Source organism: Gossypium hirsutum, chromosome D12 (genome assembly GCF_007990345.1).
Source record: "Gossypium hirsutum isolate 1008001.06 chromosome D12, Gossypium_hirsutum_v2.1, whole genome shotgun sequence".
In the NCBI taxonomy this organism is placed as follows: Eukaryota; Viridiplantae; Streptophyta; class Magnoliopsida; order Malvales; family Malvaceae; genus Gossypium; species Gossypium hirsutum.
Genome location: NC_053448.1, coordinates 50,245,150 through 50,266,634, shown reverse-complemented (window position 1 = coordinate 50,266,634; position 21,485 = coordinate 50,245,150). Strand labels below are relative to the sequence as shown.

At 34.2% G+C, this 21,485-nt stretch overlaps 2 protein-coding genes across 4 annotated transcripts; both read right to left on the bottom strand.

The window, feature by feature from the left end:
- Positions 1-2,976: 2,976 nt before the first annotated feature.
- On the bottom strand, positions 2,977-6,048 carry LOC107946379 (formin-like protein 14). The gene is made up of 3 exons (XM_016880674.2): positions 4,682-6,048; positions 4,183-4,236; positions 2,977-3,493 (listed from the first exon to the last, which is right to left on the bottom strand). Exons 1-3 carry the CDS (start codon positions 5,678-5,680, stop codon positions 3,272-3,274), a joined length of 1,275 nt encoding a protein of 424 aa, XP_016736163.2. The 5' UTR covers positions 5,681-6,048; the 3' UTR covers positions 2,977-3,271.
- A 5,636-nt stretch (positions 6,049-11,684) lies between these two features.
- Positions 11,685-20,948, bottom strand: LOC107946377 (uncharacterized hydrolase YugF). 3 transcript variants are annotated; one of them, XM_016880673.2, is made up of 11 exons: positions 20,533-20,948; positions 20,334-20,428; positions 20,144-20,241; positions 20,005-20,054; positions 19,675-19,770; positions 14,714-14,803; positions 13,598-13,690; positions 13,282-13,374; positions 13,036-13,131; positions 12,228-12,293; positions 11,685-12,043 (listed from the first exon to the last, which is right to left on the bottom strand). In XM_016880673.2, exons 1-11 carry the CDS (start codon positions 20,719-20,721, stop codon positions 11,873-11,875), a joined length of 1,137 nt encoding a protein of 378 aa, XP_016736162.1. In that variant the 5' UTR covers positions 20,722-20,948; the 3' UTR covers positions 11,685-11,872. The 3 variants fall into 3 exon arrangements, with proteins under 3 accessions (XP_016736162.1, XP_016736160.1, XP_016736161.1); XM_016880671.2 differs by lacking the exon at positions 13,598-13,690; XM_016880672.2 differs by lacking the exons at positions 13,598-13,690; positions 14,714-14,803 and having other exon boundaries at positions 20,533-20,897.
- Between the last annotated feature and the right edge of the window lie 537 nt (positions 20,949-21,485).

Sequence of the window (21,485 nt, the reverse complement as noted above, 5' to 3'; positions counted from 1 at the left end):
ATCGAGTATCATACCGGAAGGCATAGATATCTAAACAGATGGCAATGGAGCAATTGTACGGAGATTTCGATGCATCGTACAATGAGTTACAGGGATGGATAGCCGCCATGAGGGAACAAGTGTCGGAGACTGTAATTGAGTTGTATACACAATCTTATTACGGGCCAAATGACCAACTACAATCGAGAAAAAGAATTTTCCATCGGATGTTCTGGACGTTTGATCAATGTGTGCGTGCATTTCCCCACTGCAAACCATTTGTGCAAGTAGATGGAACCTGACTATATGGAAAATACACACAGATCTTACTTCTTGCGGTTGCTCAAGACGACAACAGGAACGTGCTCCCGATAGCATTTGCCATCGTCGATAAGGAGAATATGGAATCGTGGGAGTTCTTTTTTACCAACCTGCGGAGGTATGTTATTAGCAACGATAATATTTGCATCATCTCCGATAGAGGGAAATGATTAATTGCAGCCATTAGGCGTTCTGGTGTAACATGGAGATCTGTTTACTGCATCCGACACATCGCGGCTAACTTCCAGTGAGATTATAGGAATGCAGACTGGAAGAGACAAGTTGTGAGAATGGGTAAAGAATTACCTTATCTTTTCAATATAAGTTTTAATGTTTTAGAGTAATACTGTAACTTAAATTTTTTTAATACATATGCAGCGTACGAGCTAGAGCTACATATTTTTTGCCAAAGAATGGCCCGGCTTGAGAGTGACATGGAGGGTCAAACCAACACATCTTTCCGGCAGTGGTTAGGTACCATGGAGCCGTGGCAATAGGCTCAAAGTTTTGACGAGGGCTTTTGTTACGGTCAAATGACTACAAACTTAGTGGAGGGGATCAACGCTGTGTTATTAAAAACATGACATCTTCCAATTTCATCTGTCTTCTCGGAAGGTTGGCTACCTTGATGCCAAGAATGGGTCAGCAACAAGTGAACCAGATGGAGGTGGGACATGTCTTTGTCGAATGCATTAGGGATGTAATGGTTGTAAACCATCGAATGGCGAGGTCGATGACAGTAGAAGTATATTCACGCCATAATGAAACGTTTCGAGTTACAGAGACCATCGGTTGTCGACCCAGTATACCACCTAGGTCCTACGGAGTTGATCTCCGAAATAGACGGTGCGATTGCAAGAGGTTTCAAACACTTCATTTTCCATGTGCACACGTCGTGGCAACTTGTGCTAAAGTTGGGCTCAATGTAGAACAATTATCGATGAAGTATACACCATCGAACGTACGTTGTGTGTATGGGAAAACGAGTTCCCCGTGCTTCCTAACCTATCTAATTGGGAGGTACCTCCGACGACCTTTGAGCTAGTCCCAGACAAAAGGTTGCGTAGAAACCTGAAAGGTCGTCCGCAATCATCTAGAATCCATAACGAAATGGACATTAGGGAGAAATCTGATGGGAATTTGTGTGGCGTATGCAGATTAGCCGGTCATGATCAGAGTAAATGCCCTCTCCGAAACTACCATGTTGGACAATCGTCTCAAATTGGTAGAAATTGATATGTACTTCATTACATAAAGATGATTTGAATCACAAAATTGTCTACAATTTGTTGCAGTTAATTCAGCAAATAACATGAATATCAAATAAAAATTTTATTACCATCTCATTAATAGTATTTGATATGTGATTATTATTAATTAGAGAACCCATTTCCTGCAAATCTGCAATCAAAAAAATGAATTCAGTTAATTTGTTTCAAAAAATCAATAATTACTGTTAAATAAATACAAAATCAAATTAAATTAAATTATATAAAAGTTACATTATATAAAAATTAAATGTGATTAAAAAAGTCAGTTATAATTAATCTTTTAATAAAATGATTTTTAATTTTTTATAATTAAACTTTTAATAAAATGATTTTTAATTTTTTTATAAACTTTATATGTTAAACTCACCAAATACTAAACTAAACACAACAACTTATAGCTTAATCCTAAATTACTAATAAATTAAATTTTAAATAATTACACACACAAATTTATAACATAATCCTAAATTACTAACAAATTAATTATAAAATAATTACAATATTCATACAAAAAATTACAATATTACAGTATATCTAGACATTACAATATTCATACAAAATTACAATATTACAATATTCATACAAAAAATTGCAATATTCATATAAAATTATAAAATTACAATATTCATACAAAATACTAATCCAAAACTATAAATACAAATTTAATTATAAAATAATTACAATATTCATAAAAAAATTACAATGTTCATATAAAAAAATTAGAATATTCATACAAAATTCTAATCCAAACTATAAACACTAAATATAGATAATTTATAATTAATAATTAATAACAAAAAATTCACAATATCTTCTAAAAAATTCACAAACTATAAACTTTTTAAATTATAAACAAAATTATTTACTAAAATAACACATTAGCTTTTTTTCTTTCTTTCTTCTTCTTCTTCTCCTTTCTCTCTTTTTTTTTCTCTACCGTCCCCATTGTATTTTGGGACCATTTACTTATAGCCAAAAAAAAAAACAAACATGAAGGGACAAGACATGCTGCTGGTGCAATCGTGCAGCGGTGGGCAGAAGACCACCATTGGCGCCTCTCTATGAGGCATCTTCATTGGAGCCTACTTGATAGGCGCCACCCAACTCGACCTGTTGACCATATTTTAACCCGTATTTTTTTTTTAATTATTAAAAAATATACAAAAATATTTTATTCAAAAAAAATTTTATTATTATTTTATTCATTGACGCTTATCTTATAGGCTCCTATAAAAAATTAACCTATTTTGATAAATACTTTTTTTGACATCCTATTTCAGTAAATTTTTTTTTCTTACCCTATTTGTGTAAAAAACCCAAGTCCCGCCCTTGGAGACTAGTGACTTTTTGGATACTCGAGCGTCAAACACCAAAAAAATAACTCTGACAGTAAACCCGAAATGGATATTTCAAATACACTACTACTAATATCAAATTCATAATAATAATAATAACACTCAAGCAAAAACCAAGCGAACAAGGATGCTTGACTAATGTTGCACTAAATGAGGGGGAATAATTAAAAGTCGATGAACAGGGTTCACAAACGAACACACACCTCAACAACAATAACAACACAAATTAGATGATCTGCAACTTCCTACTTTTCCCTTTACAGAAATATCATATGTCTAGGGTCAGAACATTTTCTTCCACGCCTTGCCTTCTTAATAATCATACAGAGAGATAGGGCTTCGTTATTAATACACTTGTCCTTCCATATTTTGGGGCATCGGTGCTGGCTGTGTCGGTTCTGGTGCTGGGGGTGGTGGGGGCGGTGGCTGAGCATCATCTTTAAATGGTTTGTTAATGTCCATAGCTGCAAGTACTTCTAACTCTTGGATAGCATCGATTGCACTGATGTTGCTTTCACTGCTGAACTGAGACTTTAGTACTCCAACTGCTTGCTTCACTTTTGATTGCTGCAATCAACATTCTTCAGTCAGAAACCATAAATGAATTTGCCCTTTCTTTAGCTGTTTTTAAATTTAAGAATTAATAATCAACACAGCTACACTGCAAATACTATTATACATTATATAAATACTATATAATATCATTGTAACCTACTCAAAATTTACCATACTAATTGCCTACCTCACAATATGTCCTACAGAATATCAAAGACTTCACTGTGAATCAATTTTGCCTACCTATGTACCCGGGCTCTTTATTTTCCTTAAACATCTACGTCAGGATTATTAAAAAAAACCTACATCTAACATTTTTTTGGTATCCTCCATGTTTAAGGTTCGTGGCTGCCCCTCCTAACAATATCGCCTCCCAAGGTTCGAACCCACAATTTTTCCTTGAAAGTGCAATGTGCCTTACCACTGCACATTAAATCCGACATTAATTCCAACATAAGCATGTGATCTGTCTTCCAGACTCCAGAGAGATGCAGGAACACTTTAAAAATTGTTAGTGTAACTACATTGAAAACATGCCTATATCCAGTGCAACATACTGATATCCAACTCTTAAAGTCCAAGTGCAACAAGTTGGCAATTATGCACCTATGTCTTCTCTATTATCAATACAATGCTAAAAGTTTTGGAATTTAGAAGATCTTATCCCACTGCAAGGCACAAATCAAAATCATCTGACTTACAAAGAATTCAAGTTTTCTCTTCAGATCGCCATATGATGCTGCTCCATCCGTTGTCTTGTTATCAAAAAATCAAATCCAAGGGCGATGATATTAGATTCAACATAAAAACATCAAGCATAAGATAATATTAAAAAAAAGTCTAAATTTTAGAGGCATGTTCTAGCAATTTGCAAAATCATAGTACTCATATATTACCTACTCTCTTTTTTTAAATGACATGTATCATTCACTTAAATACTTCATCAATTTCTCCCATAACCATTACCATCTTAAACAAATTATTTTGACCTCTCCTTTATTCACAAACAAATGGAACGTTAAGTTACAAAGGGCTCAAGTTAGTTATTTACTTCGAGTACTTTCTACATTGTAAGACATTGCAATCATGACAAGTTATACTTAGAATTAAGACCCATGCCCGGGCTGAGGCGGGGGAGTCCGAGCATTGACAGTTCTGGTCTTCTAGCAAAAACCATATATACAAGTGAAGTGGTTATACCTTCTTGGGGCGGCCAACAGGCTTTCCAGTAGATTTCTTGGGCTTGATGGGCTTCGCGGCGACCCCACTACTCTTGGGTGGTCGACCTCTCCCCTTTCCAGGGACCGCAAGGCCAGCAGGAGCCACGGAAGTGCCTTTTGGCCTTCCTCTAGGCCTCGGACCAGCAGCAACGGCAGTAGTAGTAGGAACAGCAGCAGCGGTATCAGCATAAGGAACAGCCATGGGCTGACCCTGGATCGGCATAACAGCCGGTTGAGGCATCTGGTTCAAGACCTTAGGCGGCCGCCCACGACCCCTTTTCATCGCATTAGCCCCCACCACCGACCTGACCGTTTTGGGCTTCCTGGGACGACCGGGACTCTTCTTAGGGCCAGTTTTGGGTGGACGACCCCGGCCCTTCCTAACCCCAAGTGGAGCAACGGGACCATTCTTCCTGGGCCTACCGGGAGACCTTTTAGTGGCATCGGGAATCGGAGCAGGCAGCGGTTGCTGTTGCTGCTGCTGCTGCTGAGGAATAGGGTCGGTAGGAGCAGAAATTGTGGGTTTGGGTTTAGGAGGACGACCACGGCTTCGTTTGAATCCAGGAGGAGAAGAAACATCGGGAGGGTTGGAAGGAGTAGAATCGAGGATAGGAACCTCAGATCTAGCAGTAGAAGCAAGCTTATAAGATTTCTTGACCATGACTAAGATACCGTTGTTTTTCAAGCGCTTCAAGTGGTGAGTCAACAAGGCCGAGTGTGTTGGTGGCAAGTCCTTGTGAGCTGACTCTATGTACTTAGCTATAGCCCTTTTGCTTGACCCATTCTTGTCTTTTAAAGCCCCGATAGCTTCGCATATCATGTCAGAGTAAGATGGGTGGTCGAAACTCGGTGGTGGACCACCAGCCACCGTAGTTGCCGTCGTAGGGTTAGAGACAAAAGGAGGGACGACAGGGATGACGGACGGGGGAGGGATCGGGGGAGGAGGGGCTACGGGCATGGAAGAGAAAAAAGGGTCCATTTTTAGGTATGGTGAAATGTCGGGAAAGAGATAATTCTAGTAGAAAGAGAAATAAAATTAAAATTCAAAAAAAAGAAAAGAAAGAAGATTGCTTTTTAAATTTTCAATGTAATTAAAAAAAAAAGAGAGAGAGGGAAGGGGTTTCCCGAGGATGAGATGGATAGATGTAATAAATAATTAATTAATACTTAAAAATAATTAATTTAATAGTTTGAAAAAAAGAAGAAAGAGAAATTAGATTAGTTTGGGGTTAAGTAAGTGTTGTCATCTGCATTTACTGTAAAATTCAGATCTGAAGCTGAACTAAGTGGGTCCACCATTATCTCAACGGGTATGATTTCGGACAAACTTTTTCACTTGTTTGTTTGTTGCCAAAGTTCTAATGAAGCATACTTTCGTACTTAGAAGAGCCATTTGAATTCATTTCAAAAAATTTTGAATTTTATTGGTAAAAGCAACAGTAAAGTCTCTATAGTTTGGGGCGGATTGTAATTCGGTCCTTTTATTAGTAGTCTATATAATTAATCTTTGTATGTTTTGATACGTATAAATTAGTATTCAAAATTATTTTTTATGGGTAAAATCTAAAAGTAGTCACCCAACTATGCTTTTTGTTCTATGTTGGTCATCAAACTATTAATTTTTTTATTATTTAGTTACTAAATTTTCAAAATTAAATATTTTAATTACCCTGAGCTTGTATGAACTTTCTTATTAGTCTAGTAATAAAATTAGTTTTCTTGTGATAGCCCGAAATAAGGCCTAATCGGAATAGTGATTTCGTAACCACAAATCCGAAGTGAAATAGTTTAATTTTATAAAGTTTTATTAATTTTCGATTGATTGAAATATTGTGTGAAAATATGGATAGGAAATTTTAATGATTTAGTGCCTAATTGAATTTTTAGGACTAAATTGAGAAAAATGCAAAGTGTGTCTAATTAGTGATTAAATGACTTAATTGAATTATTGCATGAAATTGGAAGTGTTTATGTGGAAATTAGACCATAAATTAGTGATATGGACACAAAAGGGTAATTCTAGAAAAATATCTAAGTAATGGGTCAAGGGCATTTTTGTCCAAATTGAGAAAAAGACAAATTAAAGTGAAAATAAGTGTCCATCTTCTTCAAAATCAGATGTTTGCTGCCAAAAAAAATTCATGTCACCATAGCTAGGGTTCTTGATTTTTCTAAGCTCAATTGTAAGTGATTTTTTGCCCTGTTTTTAATTATTTTCGTATTTTTATGCTTATTGACGCTTGAATTTCATGTTTCTGCCATTTAATTTAAATGAAATTAAAGTTTAAAAATTGACTCATTCATGATATAATTGTAAACTGATTAGTGATGTTAGATAGTGAATGTTTGAAGTGTTAATTACAAGTTTTACTAGATGAATTTCAATGAAAATTTTGAAAAAGGACTAAATTGTGAAAGATGGTAAAGTGTGCATGAAGTTGTGATTTTTTGAAATTGGGGGCTGTTATGAGCATGAAATATGATTTAGTGAAGTTTGAAATTTAAGAATTTAGTGAATTTTATTTTTACGAGCTTTGGGACAAAAGTGAAATTTTTGAAAAGTTATGGGAAAAAAATGTAAGTTCGTCAAAATATTGTGTATGAGTTGTATTTGAATGGAATATTGATAAAATGCATTAAATTGTGTTAATATAGATCAAGAAAGAAGAAATAGTGGAAGTGATCGGGGAAAAGAGAAGGTTATCGACTAATTTACAAAAATAGTCGTTTTGCATCCGAGGTACGTTACGTGTAAATAATAGTTATATTTTTATAAATTGTGAATTGTATTTGATATGTGAATTAATATTGAATGTGGAAGGAAAATTGTTCATGAATTATTCAAGTGATAAAGTGTTGAAAATAAAGTGTTAAGTGTAAATTCCCGGTTGAACTTAGGAATAGAAGTGGATACAAGTGACATGTCACTAGACATCAGTGCTACAGTGTTACAGTGAGTCCCGGGTGTTGGGTGATCTAGCATGTGTTGCAGACACCTGACAGTTTGTGTGAGCGGGCCCGTGGACATTTCCAGTGTTATTGATCAGTGGTAGCTTCGGCTACATTTCAGTGGTAGCTTCGGCTACATATCAGTGTGGCACTTATGTGCTAAATCTCTACGTACCTGTGTATATTCCAAGTGTTCAACGGGATTAATAATGAGTTAAAGTGAATATGAAATGAAGTGTGTATGCATGTACAATTGAAAGAATTGAGCATATGTGATAAATGTTAAGTGTGAAAATGTATATGCAAGTGAATTGGTAAGATTATGCATGTGTAAGTGATTGAAATTGCTAAGAAATGTTTTGATTAGTTATATGTTAAAAGTGTTAATTATTAAATGAGTAATTATTATTTACATGTAACTTACTAAGCTATTTGTACCTTACACATTTTCTCCTTTCTTTTGTTTTATAGTGATTTAAGCTTGCTCGAATTGGGGATCGTCGGAGCTCGTATCACACTATCAGAACCATCTTGGTATTATGTGTTTTTCAGAATGTTTAAAACTATGGCATGTATAGAGTCTTAATCATTTTGAGTATGTTCATATGACATCGCTAAGATTAGCTATTGAAATGGTTAGTAAATATTATATTTTGGTGTTATATATGTGTAAATGGTAGTTAATACAAAGAAGCAGTTTCTTTGACAGCAGCAGTGACGTGAATGTGAAAAATTACCATAAATAGTAGAAATGGAATTAGAGAGTGAATGATATATATAATTAAAGCTTATTAAGTCTATTTTTACATAAAAGAAACGGTGTAGGCAAAGAAATTTTATATTTTGAGATAATTGAATTTTAGGGTGACAGGGTCAGAATGGTTTTTGAAGTCCCCTATTCTGACTTTAGAAAATCATTATAAATTTCACAGAAATAATTATAGGTCATAATTTATATTTCTAGATTCCTTAGTGAGTCTATTTTCAAAAGAAATAAATGATAACCTTATATGAATTCTGTACAATAAGATAATTGATTTTTAGTGCCAAGAGGTCAGAACTGTCAAGTAGTGAAACAGGGGAGACTTTAATGAATAAACTGTACTAATTGGCTAAACCAAAAATTCTAAAAATTTTATGGTAAGAAGGTATATATGTCTAGTTTCAGGGAAAATTTACGTATTTAAATTTCAAGTTTTGTAACTCAAGATATAATTAAATTAGTGACAGTCGCGCAGGTGAACAGTTTTGTTGTAAACAGTAAATTTAATTTTAAAAGCAAATTTTTATGCTCCGAATTGGTAAGTTAAGTTGGATAATATCTCGTACTCGATTCCGGTGGTGGCCTCGGGTAAGGGGTGTTACATTTCTAATGTTTACACATTCTATTAATTTGATCATAATAAATATACCAACAAATTTAGCCCTCAATGTTTACAAAATTTGTCATTTTAGTTCTAATTCAAAAAAATTCAATAAATTTGGTCCTCAATATTTACAAAAATTGTCAATTTAGTCCTAACTCTAAAAATTAAAAAATATTTTTTTGAAAAAAAATATTTTTAACCCTTTAGCAAAACTTACCAAATCAAAATTTAATAAAACACTATAATCAACTCGTAAATATTAATAAATAATATTTATGGAATCACTCGTTGAAATTGTAGCCCCAGAACTACTGTTTTCGATACCATTGAAAAACGGGTTATTACGGTTCGAGCCAAGTTGCAACGATTTACGCAACAAGGGACTATTCAAGAATTTAGTGAACTAATGCTCTAAGTTTTTTACTTAGTGAAAAAAGAGACATTTTTCTCCTTTATGGATGGACTGAGACCTTAGGCCAAGCTCGAGTTACAACAAAGAGGGATCCAGGGTTTGGCCAAAGTCATGACAACAATTAAGTCATTGATTGAGCTTGGTACAAAAATGAACAAGTTTGAGTCTTTCAAACTCAAAGAGAAGAGCAATGGTGGGGAGATTAAGAAGGACAACCTAAAGATGAAAACAGAAATCACAAATAGAGAAGTGGAAGTCCAACAAACAGTTAGAGAAAAAGAAAAATCAGGAGCTAGTGAAATGCTTCTTATGTGAGGGTCCACACAAGATGTAAGATTGTCTAGAGCGAGCCAAACTGACCATCAATAAAGAAGACGTGTAGCCAAAGAGTAAAGCTTTAAAGTTTGGTTCCATGATACTCATTTCTACAAAGGCAAAAAAGGGGTCAAAAGCAGAAAGGGTTGATGTTCATAGACATTGACATCATAGACAAAAGAGTTCTCCAATTGATATAGGAGCATCAGACTCGTTCATATTCGAGAAAGCTACCAATAAACTTGATCTTATAGTTTCCAATACAACTGGATTAGTCAAGATTGTCCTACCTATGGATGTCGCATAGGGAGTTGAGTTGCAAATCGGAGACTAAAAAGGCAAGGAAAATATTGAGGTAATCCATTTAGACAATTATGTAGGGATCTAGTGTCTTAGTATAATTTTTCGTCATAATGTACTTGTAATTAGACCTGATCATGGGTCGAGCCACCTGCCCAAGCTCGAAGGCCCACCCGAAAAGTAGGAAGGTTTGAGCAAAAAATATAGGCTCAAAAAATGGGCTTGGACAAAAAATAAAATCCGTTTTATAAATGGGTCAAGCCTCGGGTAGGATTTTTTGGCTTGGGCCCCAGCCTGAATAAGCTTAAACTTTTTTTTCCATGTTTTGCTACTGTTATGTTGTTGTTTTGCTATCATTTTGCTATTATATTGCTACTATTTTGTTGTTATTATTTGAATATTGTATAACTCTTATTTTATTGTTAATTTTGCTACTATTTTAGAGACATTTATTTGTTAAGTTGCAACTATCTTAGTGTTATTTAAGTATAATTTTTTTAAAGTATTTTCAATTTATTAGGAAACATTTATTTTAATGTTTTTAGTTATTTGATATATTATATTTTTTAAAATTTGTTTTTATATAAAAAATAATTTAAAAAAATTTAATACGGGCAGGTCGGGTCGAGCTCGGGTTTATAATTTTTAATTTGGGTTGGGCTTGGGCAAGATTTTAAGTCCATTTTCTGGGTCAGGCCTAGAAAACAGTTTTAAAATTTTACTTCGGCCTAACCTCATCCATGATCAAGTCTACTTGTAATTTTTTGAACAAATTTGTTTAATAAATTTTTGCCATATACATTAATATCATTTGTATTTGTCCTCAACGACTTTTACATGCAAAGCACAATGAACGAGCAAATATTGGCTAAAGAGTAACTCATTATCACTCTTTAGTACAAGATGTTATTTAACTTACTCATAAAATTGCAACATTATTCCTATACATAATTACTCTCCCCCACTAAGATTTTCTCCTTAAAAGCTTAACTACAAACTTGACAAATAAAATAATATGTTTACAATAATTTCACTAAAATAAGTTCTTCACGATGAATAAAATAAATATTCCCAATATTGTACATAAATAATGAACAAACTTATTTCAAATAGATACAAATTAATTTATCGAAAGTATAACCGATGTGAACCTCCGTCTCCACAATTTCACTCAAACAGGTTCAATGTGGAATGAACCAACAAAGATCTTCTAGTAGTAGTCTTTTTAGAAAAATAAATCTCTTCAAATAAAAAAACTCGATCACATTAAAAATCTTCATAGAATCCTTAGCATAATTTTCTCAATGATTCAACTCAATAAAGTGTTCCTAAAAAACCATGCTAAAAAACGGTTGTGTGGCAAAAAACAATGTCAAAACATTAGTAAGCAAATTGTAACTTCTTATAATTTAATGACTAAAATGAAAACATTAAAAAGTTAGTGAGCAAATTAAAAAGTTGTCTTTATCATTATTCTGTTACTGTTTAACAGTTGGGTGACAAAAAACAATATTGAAAATTTTGGTGAGTAAATTGTAACTTTTTTATAATTTGATGAATAATATAAAAGTTTAGTAATAATTGGATGGCATAACGGTGAAATTTGTCCTTTTTATTTTAAACTGAACCTAAATTGCGAGTTTCAAGGAAAGCTCCATATTATTTGCTTTGGGTTTAAAACAACAGTTTGTAACATGAATGAAATGACGCTATGGCAGTAAATTTCGGCACAAAAAAGAAGTGGAAACGAAGATAATCATCATGATCAACACACCTATGATGAAAGCTATATAATATATGCTGCGTCTTTAATTTCAGTCATGCACGATTAATACACAACTTCTTCAGTAGGGGCCAACTGGGCCTTTTTCTGGCAGCTGTGATTCTGCATAAATTCCAAGATTAATCTGGCAGCAGAATCTGGCTTTTCTACATGAGGAAGATGACCGCAATCGGGTATTTGGCGAATAATTGAATTCGGCAGTTCACAGTGCAGTCTCTGCAATATGCAATTCAATAAGTTAATTTTCACTTTTGCTACTGGATCAGCTCAAAGTTTCAGTAAATTAACACCGGAACTTCAATTCGTATATCATTATTGTTATTATTTGTCAATCATGTCCGAGAGCCACTTTATGGTAGTATTCTGATGCCTGTATGGAGCAAAAGTTTGAGTTGCTAACCACTGCTAGCTTGTTGCTAATAATCTGGTCATCCTCACCCCATATGATAAGTGTCTTCTGCATCACCTGTACAACAAATTTTGCAAGTTGCATGAAAATTTACACATTTTATTGCATTTATTTTGTGATATAAGGCATACAAATATCTGCTCACAATACTCCATATGAAGAAAAGTCCTTTATTTATTTTTAAGTTTTTCAAATGCATGTAAGAATGTATAGGACCTTGAGATGCATCCAACACATCTATGTTACTCAGACACGGTGTTTGTGCCAGACTCGGGAATTTCATTTAGAAAAAGAAAACCATGCATTTAAAGAAGTCTTGGAGACTCATAACCCAATACCTGTATTTAAACTATGCGCCAAAGAAATGAAGAGTAGGAGTAATACAACAATACACAACAAGGAGAATCAATGCACAGCAAGAATGGCATGGTGTATTTCCCTAGAATAATTTTCCATTCATCAAAATGAATTCCCTCCTTTTACAAGATAAAATTAACTTGTCCAAATGCTACAATATGTTTTAATTTTGCTCAGGATTTTTTCATTTAATTATATATTAAAGTATTTTCTGAAGTACTGTTAGTCTAAAGATAATAAGACAAAGTGGAATTTAGCACAGTTTGAAATCAAGGTCATATTTCATGTCAGCAACTCAAGGTTCCCTCTTGGAAATGAGTTGAAAATTTTATCAAAATAAAAACTAATTGAAACAATAAAGCTGAAATTAATATTAACTGTCAGTAGTCATACTACTCAGACTCAAGTGTGAGGGTCATGAGAACTTCAAAGTCGGACAAACCTGATCTATCTGTCGGCTGACATTGTAACCACCGCTGATCATAAAACTCACAGTTGCATCCTCCCACCAAGGATATAGGCAATGCAGTTTACCAATCTGTACAGGGGTACAAGAACAGAATGGCTATTAGATACCCACTTCAACCTGCAATACTGAAAAATGTACTAGCTTCCTGGAATACACAATAATTAATCTGATAACTATTGGATTACTTTTCTTAGCATCATTTTAGTGAAGAAAACTTACATTAACCCAGTCTAAGCCGGTGTCAAATGACACACCCTTGAATGCCAAAAAAGTTGTATATAAGCGTAGCGGGAAGCTCTTCAATATAGATACCTAATTCACAAAAAAGTCTATGGTTATAACACTGATATGTGAGAAAACCTACGGAACTATGATGATCCTGCTGTTCATTTTGCTTGATGCATCTGTTTTCAATCCACATTTGAACATGAATATGGACATATATATACATGACAATCCAAGAACCCTCGAAATACATGAAAAACTTGAAAAATATTGACCATGTGTTCAATACATATCCATATCTAACACTCACATTGGAGTATGAGGAACATAGATTTAACAAGCCGACCCCCTTCTCACAAAGGGAAAAAGAAAAAGTACCCAACATGTGCTGGTAAGCATTAAACTGTGATGCCAATATCAAAGCCATGCAATTAGCCAACAAAAGAGAGTATGAGAAAACACAAGTAAAACTAGACTTATTTGTAGATGTTGAGATGCATCAGCGACCATTGAATCAAAATTGGAAATGCCAACAAAAATTAAGGTGGAAAAAGTTAGGAAAAATGAGATGAAGTCATTTAACATGTTTGCTTATTATTTCCCAAATAACAGAGGTAGGTAGTTAATGAAAACCATGGGGTATGCCTCACATTTATCATTTACCGAAAAAGAGGTAAAATAGAGGTGACGTCGTGACAAAACCCCAAACGAACGTGGCGGTGATGTCATGACGAGCATGCATGGGACGTCATGGCGATTTCTCCAAGTTATGCAGCCGCGTTTTAGACTTTAAGCAGGATTGCTTCTCCCAATTGGAATCTGATTATTCCAAGAATATTTTAATATGATTATAACTCTAATCTAAGTTTATTGTATCTCTATTTTGTTACACCAATCAACAAAAGTTTTTCTTTTGAAGGCAACAAGATGTAGTCGCATATGAATTTTAGTGAGAGTTTCATGGTAACTATGGAGAGAATTTTGTTCCAGAGTTAGGGTTTTGTTTTTGGGGTTTCTTCATATTGTACCATCATTTGTTTACTCATTTAATGAAAAGTCGAAACCTCCTTTGCCCGTGATTTTTATCCTCTTCGGAAGAGTTTTCCACGTAAAATATTTGCGTGGCCAAATTTTCTTTTCTCTTTTTCTTTCTTGTTCGTTGTTTATACGAGTCGATCCTCAACAAAAACCTTTTGTTATTTTTACCAAAAAGGAGAAAATTCAGTCAAAAAGAAGCCAGAATGATCAAAAAAGAAAAATCTAGAACAATTTAGTTGATGAGCAAGAAAAACGACTGTTCATAACACACAAGGTTGTCCTGAAAGATTTCAGGTGGAGAATATAAATGAGACAAATAACTATAAACATTAGGGATTGCCATAATCATTGAGATTCAAGGCTTTTATGAGTAGTTAAAAAGACTAACCCCAGCATAGGCTACTGCTCGAGGTAACTTTGCTAGGTTTCCTGTACCTTCCGCATATACACTTGCATCGATCAGAACAAGATTTTCAACCTAAACAAAGAAGTAATTGCGTGTCATGAGCTACATGAAGCATCATGGCATTTATTAGTAGAATCAATACCAAAATATAACTCTATGTTAGAATTAAGTGACCCGAATCCTTATTTAAATAAAATACATTGGTAAAATAAAATAAAAGTAAAATTCATATAGAACTACAATTCTTTTATTTTATTTTAGAATAAAATTTTTTAAACCTTATTAAGCTCCATCTATTTGTTATTGATTAGAATAAGGTGTTTCAATCTTATTATACTCCTATTAGAATATGGTTTTACAAGCTTATAAATAGACATAGCCTACTCCTCTTGTAATAATTTGAATTCGACATAGTGAATTATCTTCTCCTCTGCTCGTGGTTTTTTTCTCGAAAGGGTTTTCACGTAAAATCTGTGTGTTCTTTATTTCTCTCTCTCTTTTTCTTTGCAATACATTGTCATTACCGACGTTCTATTTTTAAAAAATTGGTATAAGAGCTTCCGGGTTATTCATCTTAATCACGGTAATGGCGTCTTTGAAGTATGAAATTCTACTGTTGGATTGCAATACCAGATTTGCGTTGCGGCAGATAAAGATGCAGGCAGTTCTTGCACAGATGGACTTAGAAGAAGCCCTGCTCGGGGTAGATAAGATGCCTTCGACATTGACAGAGGAAGAGAAGAAGCGCAATGATAAAAAGGCATTAACACAGTTACATATGCATTTGTCTAACGAAATTTTACAGGATGTGACGAAGGAGAAGACTACCGCTGGATTATGGAAGAGGCTAGAACAAATATGTATGTCGAAAACTTTAATAGTGTTTAAAAAAATTATCTCAAACTTGGAGGCCATGGAGGTTCAGTATGATAAGGAAGATCTAGGGTTGATTCGACTTTATTCGTTGCCTTCGTCTTATGATTCTTTGACAGTTGATGAGGTTTATGATTCTTTGACCTCGTATGATAAGATGGAACATCTTATGGTTAAAATCGACTCTCAAGGAGAGGGTCTCATTGTTCGTAAGAGACAAGATCAGAATGTTGATGATGATTATGGAAGGACACAGGAACGGAATCCTCGCGATAAATCTAAGGGTAAATTGAAGTCTTCAAACAGAGGTAAAACTTGTAACTTCTGCAAGAAGAAAGGGCATATTAAATCTGAGTGCTATAAGCTACAGAATAATATCAAAACGGAGGTTGCGATTCAAAAGGGAAAACAACCAGAAAATTCTGGTGAAGCTGATATTGTAGAAGACTATAGCGATGGTGAATTTCTACTCGCTTCTGTCAATTCTAAAGTGAGCGATGAGTGAATCCTTTATTCGGGCTCACCTTTCACATAAGTCTCAATCGAGATTGGTTTACAACTTAAGAAACAATGTCTGAAGGTGTTGTTTTGATGAGAAATAATACTTTGTGTAAAATCACAAGTGTTAGAATAATTAAAGTTAAGATGTTTGATGGAGTTGTCAGAACACTTAGTGACATACGACATGTTTCAGAATTGAAAAGAAATTTAATTTCGTTGAGTACTCTTAATTCAAAAGGGTACAAATACACAACTGAAAGTGGGGTTTTGAATATTTTCAAAGGTTCCCTCGTTGTGATGAAAGGGCAAATAAAGACTACCAAGTTATATGTTTTGCAAGGTTCTACTATTACTGATGATATAGTTGTCGCTTTCTTTTCCTTGTCAAATGAGGATATTACTAAATTTTGGCATATGTGCTTAGGGCAAAAAATGGTAGAGTTAAACAAAAAATAACTTCTTGATGGGTAAGGAATTTACAAACTGAAGTTCTGTAAGCATTATATTTTTTGGAAGCAAAAGAGAGTTCGATTCACCAAAAGAATCCATAACACGAAGGGAATGTTGGAGTATATTCATTCTAATCTGTAGAGGCCATCCAGAGTGCCTTCGAAAGGTGGAGCTAATTACATTCTAACTTTTATTGATGATTTTTCAGAAAAGTTTTGGCATTCTTCCTAAAGCAGAAAAGTGATATGTTTTCCACATTTAAGTTTTGAAAAACTATGATTGGAAAACAGACGAGAAAATAAATAAAATATCTCCGCACAAATAATGGCTTAGAGTTCTGTTCTGATGAGTTTAATAATCTGTGCAAGTCAGAAGGGATCATGAGACACTTGACAGTTCGTCATACTCCACAGCAAAACGGCGTTGCAGAACGAATGAACAAAACGATAATGGAGAAAGTTCGATGTATGTTGTCAAATGTCAACTTACCAAAGTTGTTTTGGGCCGAAGCAGCCTCTACTACATTTTTTTTGATAACCAATCTCTATTCGTTGCCACTGAGAAAAAAACTCCACAAGAGGTATGGTCTGGTAATCTTGCTGACTATTCTGATTTAAAGATTTTTGGGTGTTCTATGTATGCTCATATTGATAATGAAAAATTGGAACCGAGATTCATTAAATGTGTTTTTCTTGGTTATAAAACTGGTGTAAAAGGGTATAAGTTATGGTGTCCTGAAAATAGAAAAGTTGTGATTAGTAGAGATGTTTTTTTATGAAACTGCTATGCTACCTAACTTATCTCTTAAAGGCTCTTTCAATAAAGAAAATCAAAAGCAGATAGAACATCAGATAATCCAGAATCTACAACAGAGTCGACTCCTCAAGCCAGTACAAAAATTCAGAATAGAGTTGCTTCTTCACCACAATACTTTATCGCCAAAAGCAGAACTAGAAGATAAATTAAACCTTCAAAGAAGTATGTCAAGGCTAATCTAGTTGCTTATGTTTTAAATGTGGTTGAAGATATAGATGCAAACCAAGAGTCATCTAATTATTCTAAGGTGGTTAGCTGTGAAGACTCAAAAAAGTGGATGTTTGGTATGCAAGAGGAGATGAAAGCACTCTATAAAAACAAAACATAGGATATTGTGAAACTTCTTAAAGGTAAAAAGGTTGTTCATTGTAAATGGGTGTTTAAAAAAAAGAGAGGACTCCAGGAGTTGAAGAACTCAGATATAAAACAAGGCTTGTTGCAAAGGGTTACAGTCAAATTCCAAGAGTGGACTTCACAGATGTGTTTTCCCAAGTTGTGAAGTATAGTTTGATTCGAGTTTTGCTTGGTATTGTGGCCATGCATGATTTGGAGCTTGAGCAGTTAGATGTAAAAATTGTATTTTTGCATGGAGAACTTGAGAAGGATATTTACATGCAACAACCAGAGGGTTTTACAGTCTCAGAAAAAAAAAGACTATGTTTGCTTACTAAAAAAGTCTCTCTACGGTTTGAAATAGTCACCAAAACTGTGGTACAAGAAGTTTGATTCCTTTATGACTTCTCATGATTTCAAAAGAAATAACTTTGACAGTTGTATTTACTTTAAGAAAAACAGTGATGGTTCTTTTACGTATCTACTCCTTTATGTTGATGACATATTGATAGCATCGATAGATAAATGAGAGATAAGAAAGGTCAAAGCCCAACTAAGTGAAGAATTTGAGATGAAAGATTTAGGACCAGCAAAGAAGATACTTGGTATGGAGATTTTCAGAGATAGAAAAACAAGTAAATTGTACCTAAGTCAGAAGGGGTACATTGAGAAAGTTCTTTACAGGTTCAATATGCAGAGTGCTAAGCCTGTTAGTACTCCTTTAGCAGCCCATTTCAAACTTTCATCGACTTTGTCTCCACAATCAGATGATGAAATTGAGTACATGTCAAATGTTCCATACTCTAGTGCAGTGGGATCTCTCATGCATGCTATGGTTTGTTCACATCCAGATTTATCATATGCAGTCAGTGCAGTTAGCAAATACATAGCGAATCTCAGTAAAGAACATTGGAAAGCAGTTCAGTGGATTTTAAGATACTTACAAGTACTACTGATGTTTGCTTACAGTTTGGAAAAACTAGAGATGAAGTCATTGGGTATGTTGATGCTGATTTTGCTGGAGACCTTGATAGAAAAAGATCTCTTACAAGTTATGTCTTTACAGTCGAAGATTGTGCAATTAGTTGGAAAACCACTTTGCAAACTACAATCGCTTTATTTACCACTGAAGCTGAGTACATAACGATTACTGAGACTTGTAAAGAAGCTATTTGGTTGAATGGACTCTTTAGTGAATTCAATGAAGACCTTAAAATCAATACAGTATTTTGTGACATTCAGAGTGTCATCTTCCTTACAAAAGATCAAATGTTTCATGAGAGAACAAAACACATTGATGCTCGGTATCATTTTGTTCGTGATATTATTACTCGTGGTGATATTGTTGTAAGCAAAATTAGTACTCATGAAAATCTTACAGTTATGATGACTAAGTTACTTCCTATAACCAAAGTTTGAGCATTGCTTAGACTTGATTAGTGTTCATTGTTGAAGTTAAACCCTTAAGGGGTTTTATGGAAGAGGTGGAGAACTTGTTCGTTGAGAGTTCGCGATGAAGAACTTGCTCATTGAGAATTTTTGTTAAGGTGGAAATTGTTAGAATTAAGTGACCCGAATCTTTATTTAAATAAAATACATTGGTAAAATAAAAGAAAAATAAAATCCATATAGAACTACACTTCTTTTATTTTATTTTAGAATAAGCTCCATCTATTTGATATTGATTAGAATAAGGTGTTTTAATCTTACGACACTCTTATTAGAATATGGTTTTACAAGCCTATAAATAGATATAGTAATCGTTCAAATTCGACATAGTGAATTATCTTCTCCGCTACCCGTGGTTTTTTTTCTAAAAAGATTTTCACGTAAAATCTGTGTGTTCTTTATTTATCTCTCTCTTTTTCTTTGCAATACATTTTCATTACCGACATTCTATTTTTAACACTCTACTATTCAACTAGTCTAATGGAGAAAAAATCTTATTCCAAATTGTCTAAGATGCTTACAGCTTCCGGGTGGTTGACTGCAAAATCAACTGCAACAGCAGCGCCCAAACTTGGCCCGACCAATGTCATTGGCCTTTTGATGTATGACTTCCACAGCTGTAAATAAGAGATAGCCAGTTTAATCTCAACATAATGAAACACGAGGAAGTTGGACTCAGGGCAACCACCTGCTATATGCTAAAACTTGCCTCGATGCCAATATGTTCAACCACTCTCATCAATCTGATTTCGATTTAACACTCTTATATAAGTTACCCCATTTTTACAGTCTCACTGCTTAAATCATATGCCATTCTATGAATTGAAAATTGTAGAGATAAGAAGATTTACCTGATAGAAATGCCCACGCTTAGATGCTACATCACATGACTTGATTCTTTCTAGAAATGAACATACAAGTAAATAAATAAAAAGGATCTAAAACTGAGGAACATACCATAAGTTGTTTGACACACAAAACAAAACAAACCTAAATTAGAGAAACCCCAACCAAGAATGTCAATAGCCCAAGTTTCCAAACCAGCCTCCTCAAGCAATGGAAATGTGTATCTCCATTCTAAACAAGAACTGGACAATGAAGAAAGCATAATCATACAAATAGCTAAAATGGGTCATCATTTCTAACGTGTTTAGTTAGAAAATAATATATATAAAAAGACCTGTCAAAGCTATGAAGGAGAACCACTGGATTTTGGTTGCTCTGAATCAATGGCTTCACGCAACTACTCATAATGCTTTTTTCTGAGAAGCTAACCTGAAATGTTAATAAGAAAATTAATAGCCCATTATAAGTCAAATAATGACTGAAAAAAAACCATATATAAGTCTAAAGAAGAAGATGAGGAAGAGAGAGTTCACATTTACGGGCAGTCTTTCGATTCGGGTGGCGAGTTTTCGGGCAAATGGGTCTTTGATTTCTTCCATTTGTTTTGGTAGAAAGGAAGGGAACTTATCATCCGCCGCCGCCGAAATTGCGAATCGGCGCCGTTGGGTTTTGCATTCCGGGAATAATGTTAGAGCGGAGCTGGCGGAGGTGAGGGTGAGCATTTTTCGCCACCCTCGAATGGAGTTAGCAACGCACGGATACTCCCTCGATGAAGTGAGTGGTCGAGCATGCTTATTACTGATACTAACCGATAAACCGCGCAATCTGGACTTTTGTAATGGAACTTTCGCCTTACGCGAGCTGATGGCGCGTGTCGTAACACTTCTCCTCTTACAAGTTACAAGTTAAAATCGAATTGGCTCGGCAAATGCAGGCAGGAACACATCCCGCGCAAAAATGAAGTAAATTTAAAATTTATCGTGTAAAAAGGAATTTACATTTTCTTCAGAAGGAAAAAATAGACTGCATGATAAAAGTTGTTATGTTCTTAGAATTCAACTTATGCTCAAACCCATTATGTAACTCATTAACAAATATCATGAATATTTATAAAATATTAAAAATAATAATAATAATTCAACCATCGATTTAATTAGTTTGTAATTCAACTGATCTGATATTATTTTTCAAGTTAATATCTCGACTTATTTTTTATCCAACTGTCTAATCCGATTCAAACTCATTGATTTATTTTTTTAATAAAGCATATCACATTAATATAAAAATTTCAGGGTTAGAATCAACTTGTGTTGTTTAGTGTCACACTATACACTCTAACTTTTTAGCCGTAATGATTTTCATTCTAAAACGTTTTTAAGAGGTATTTTTAGGTTCACTTCAAAATTAAATGATAAAACTTTGATGGTGTGAAATACTGCACAAATTAGGTATTATCTTATTTAGATATCGTTATGTTAAAAAATAA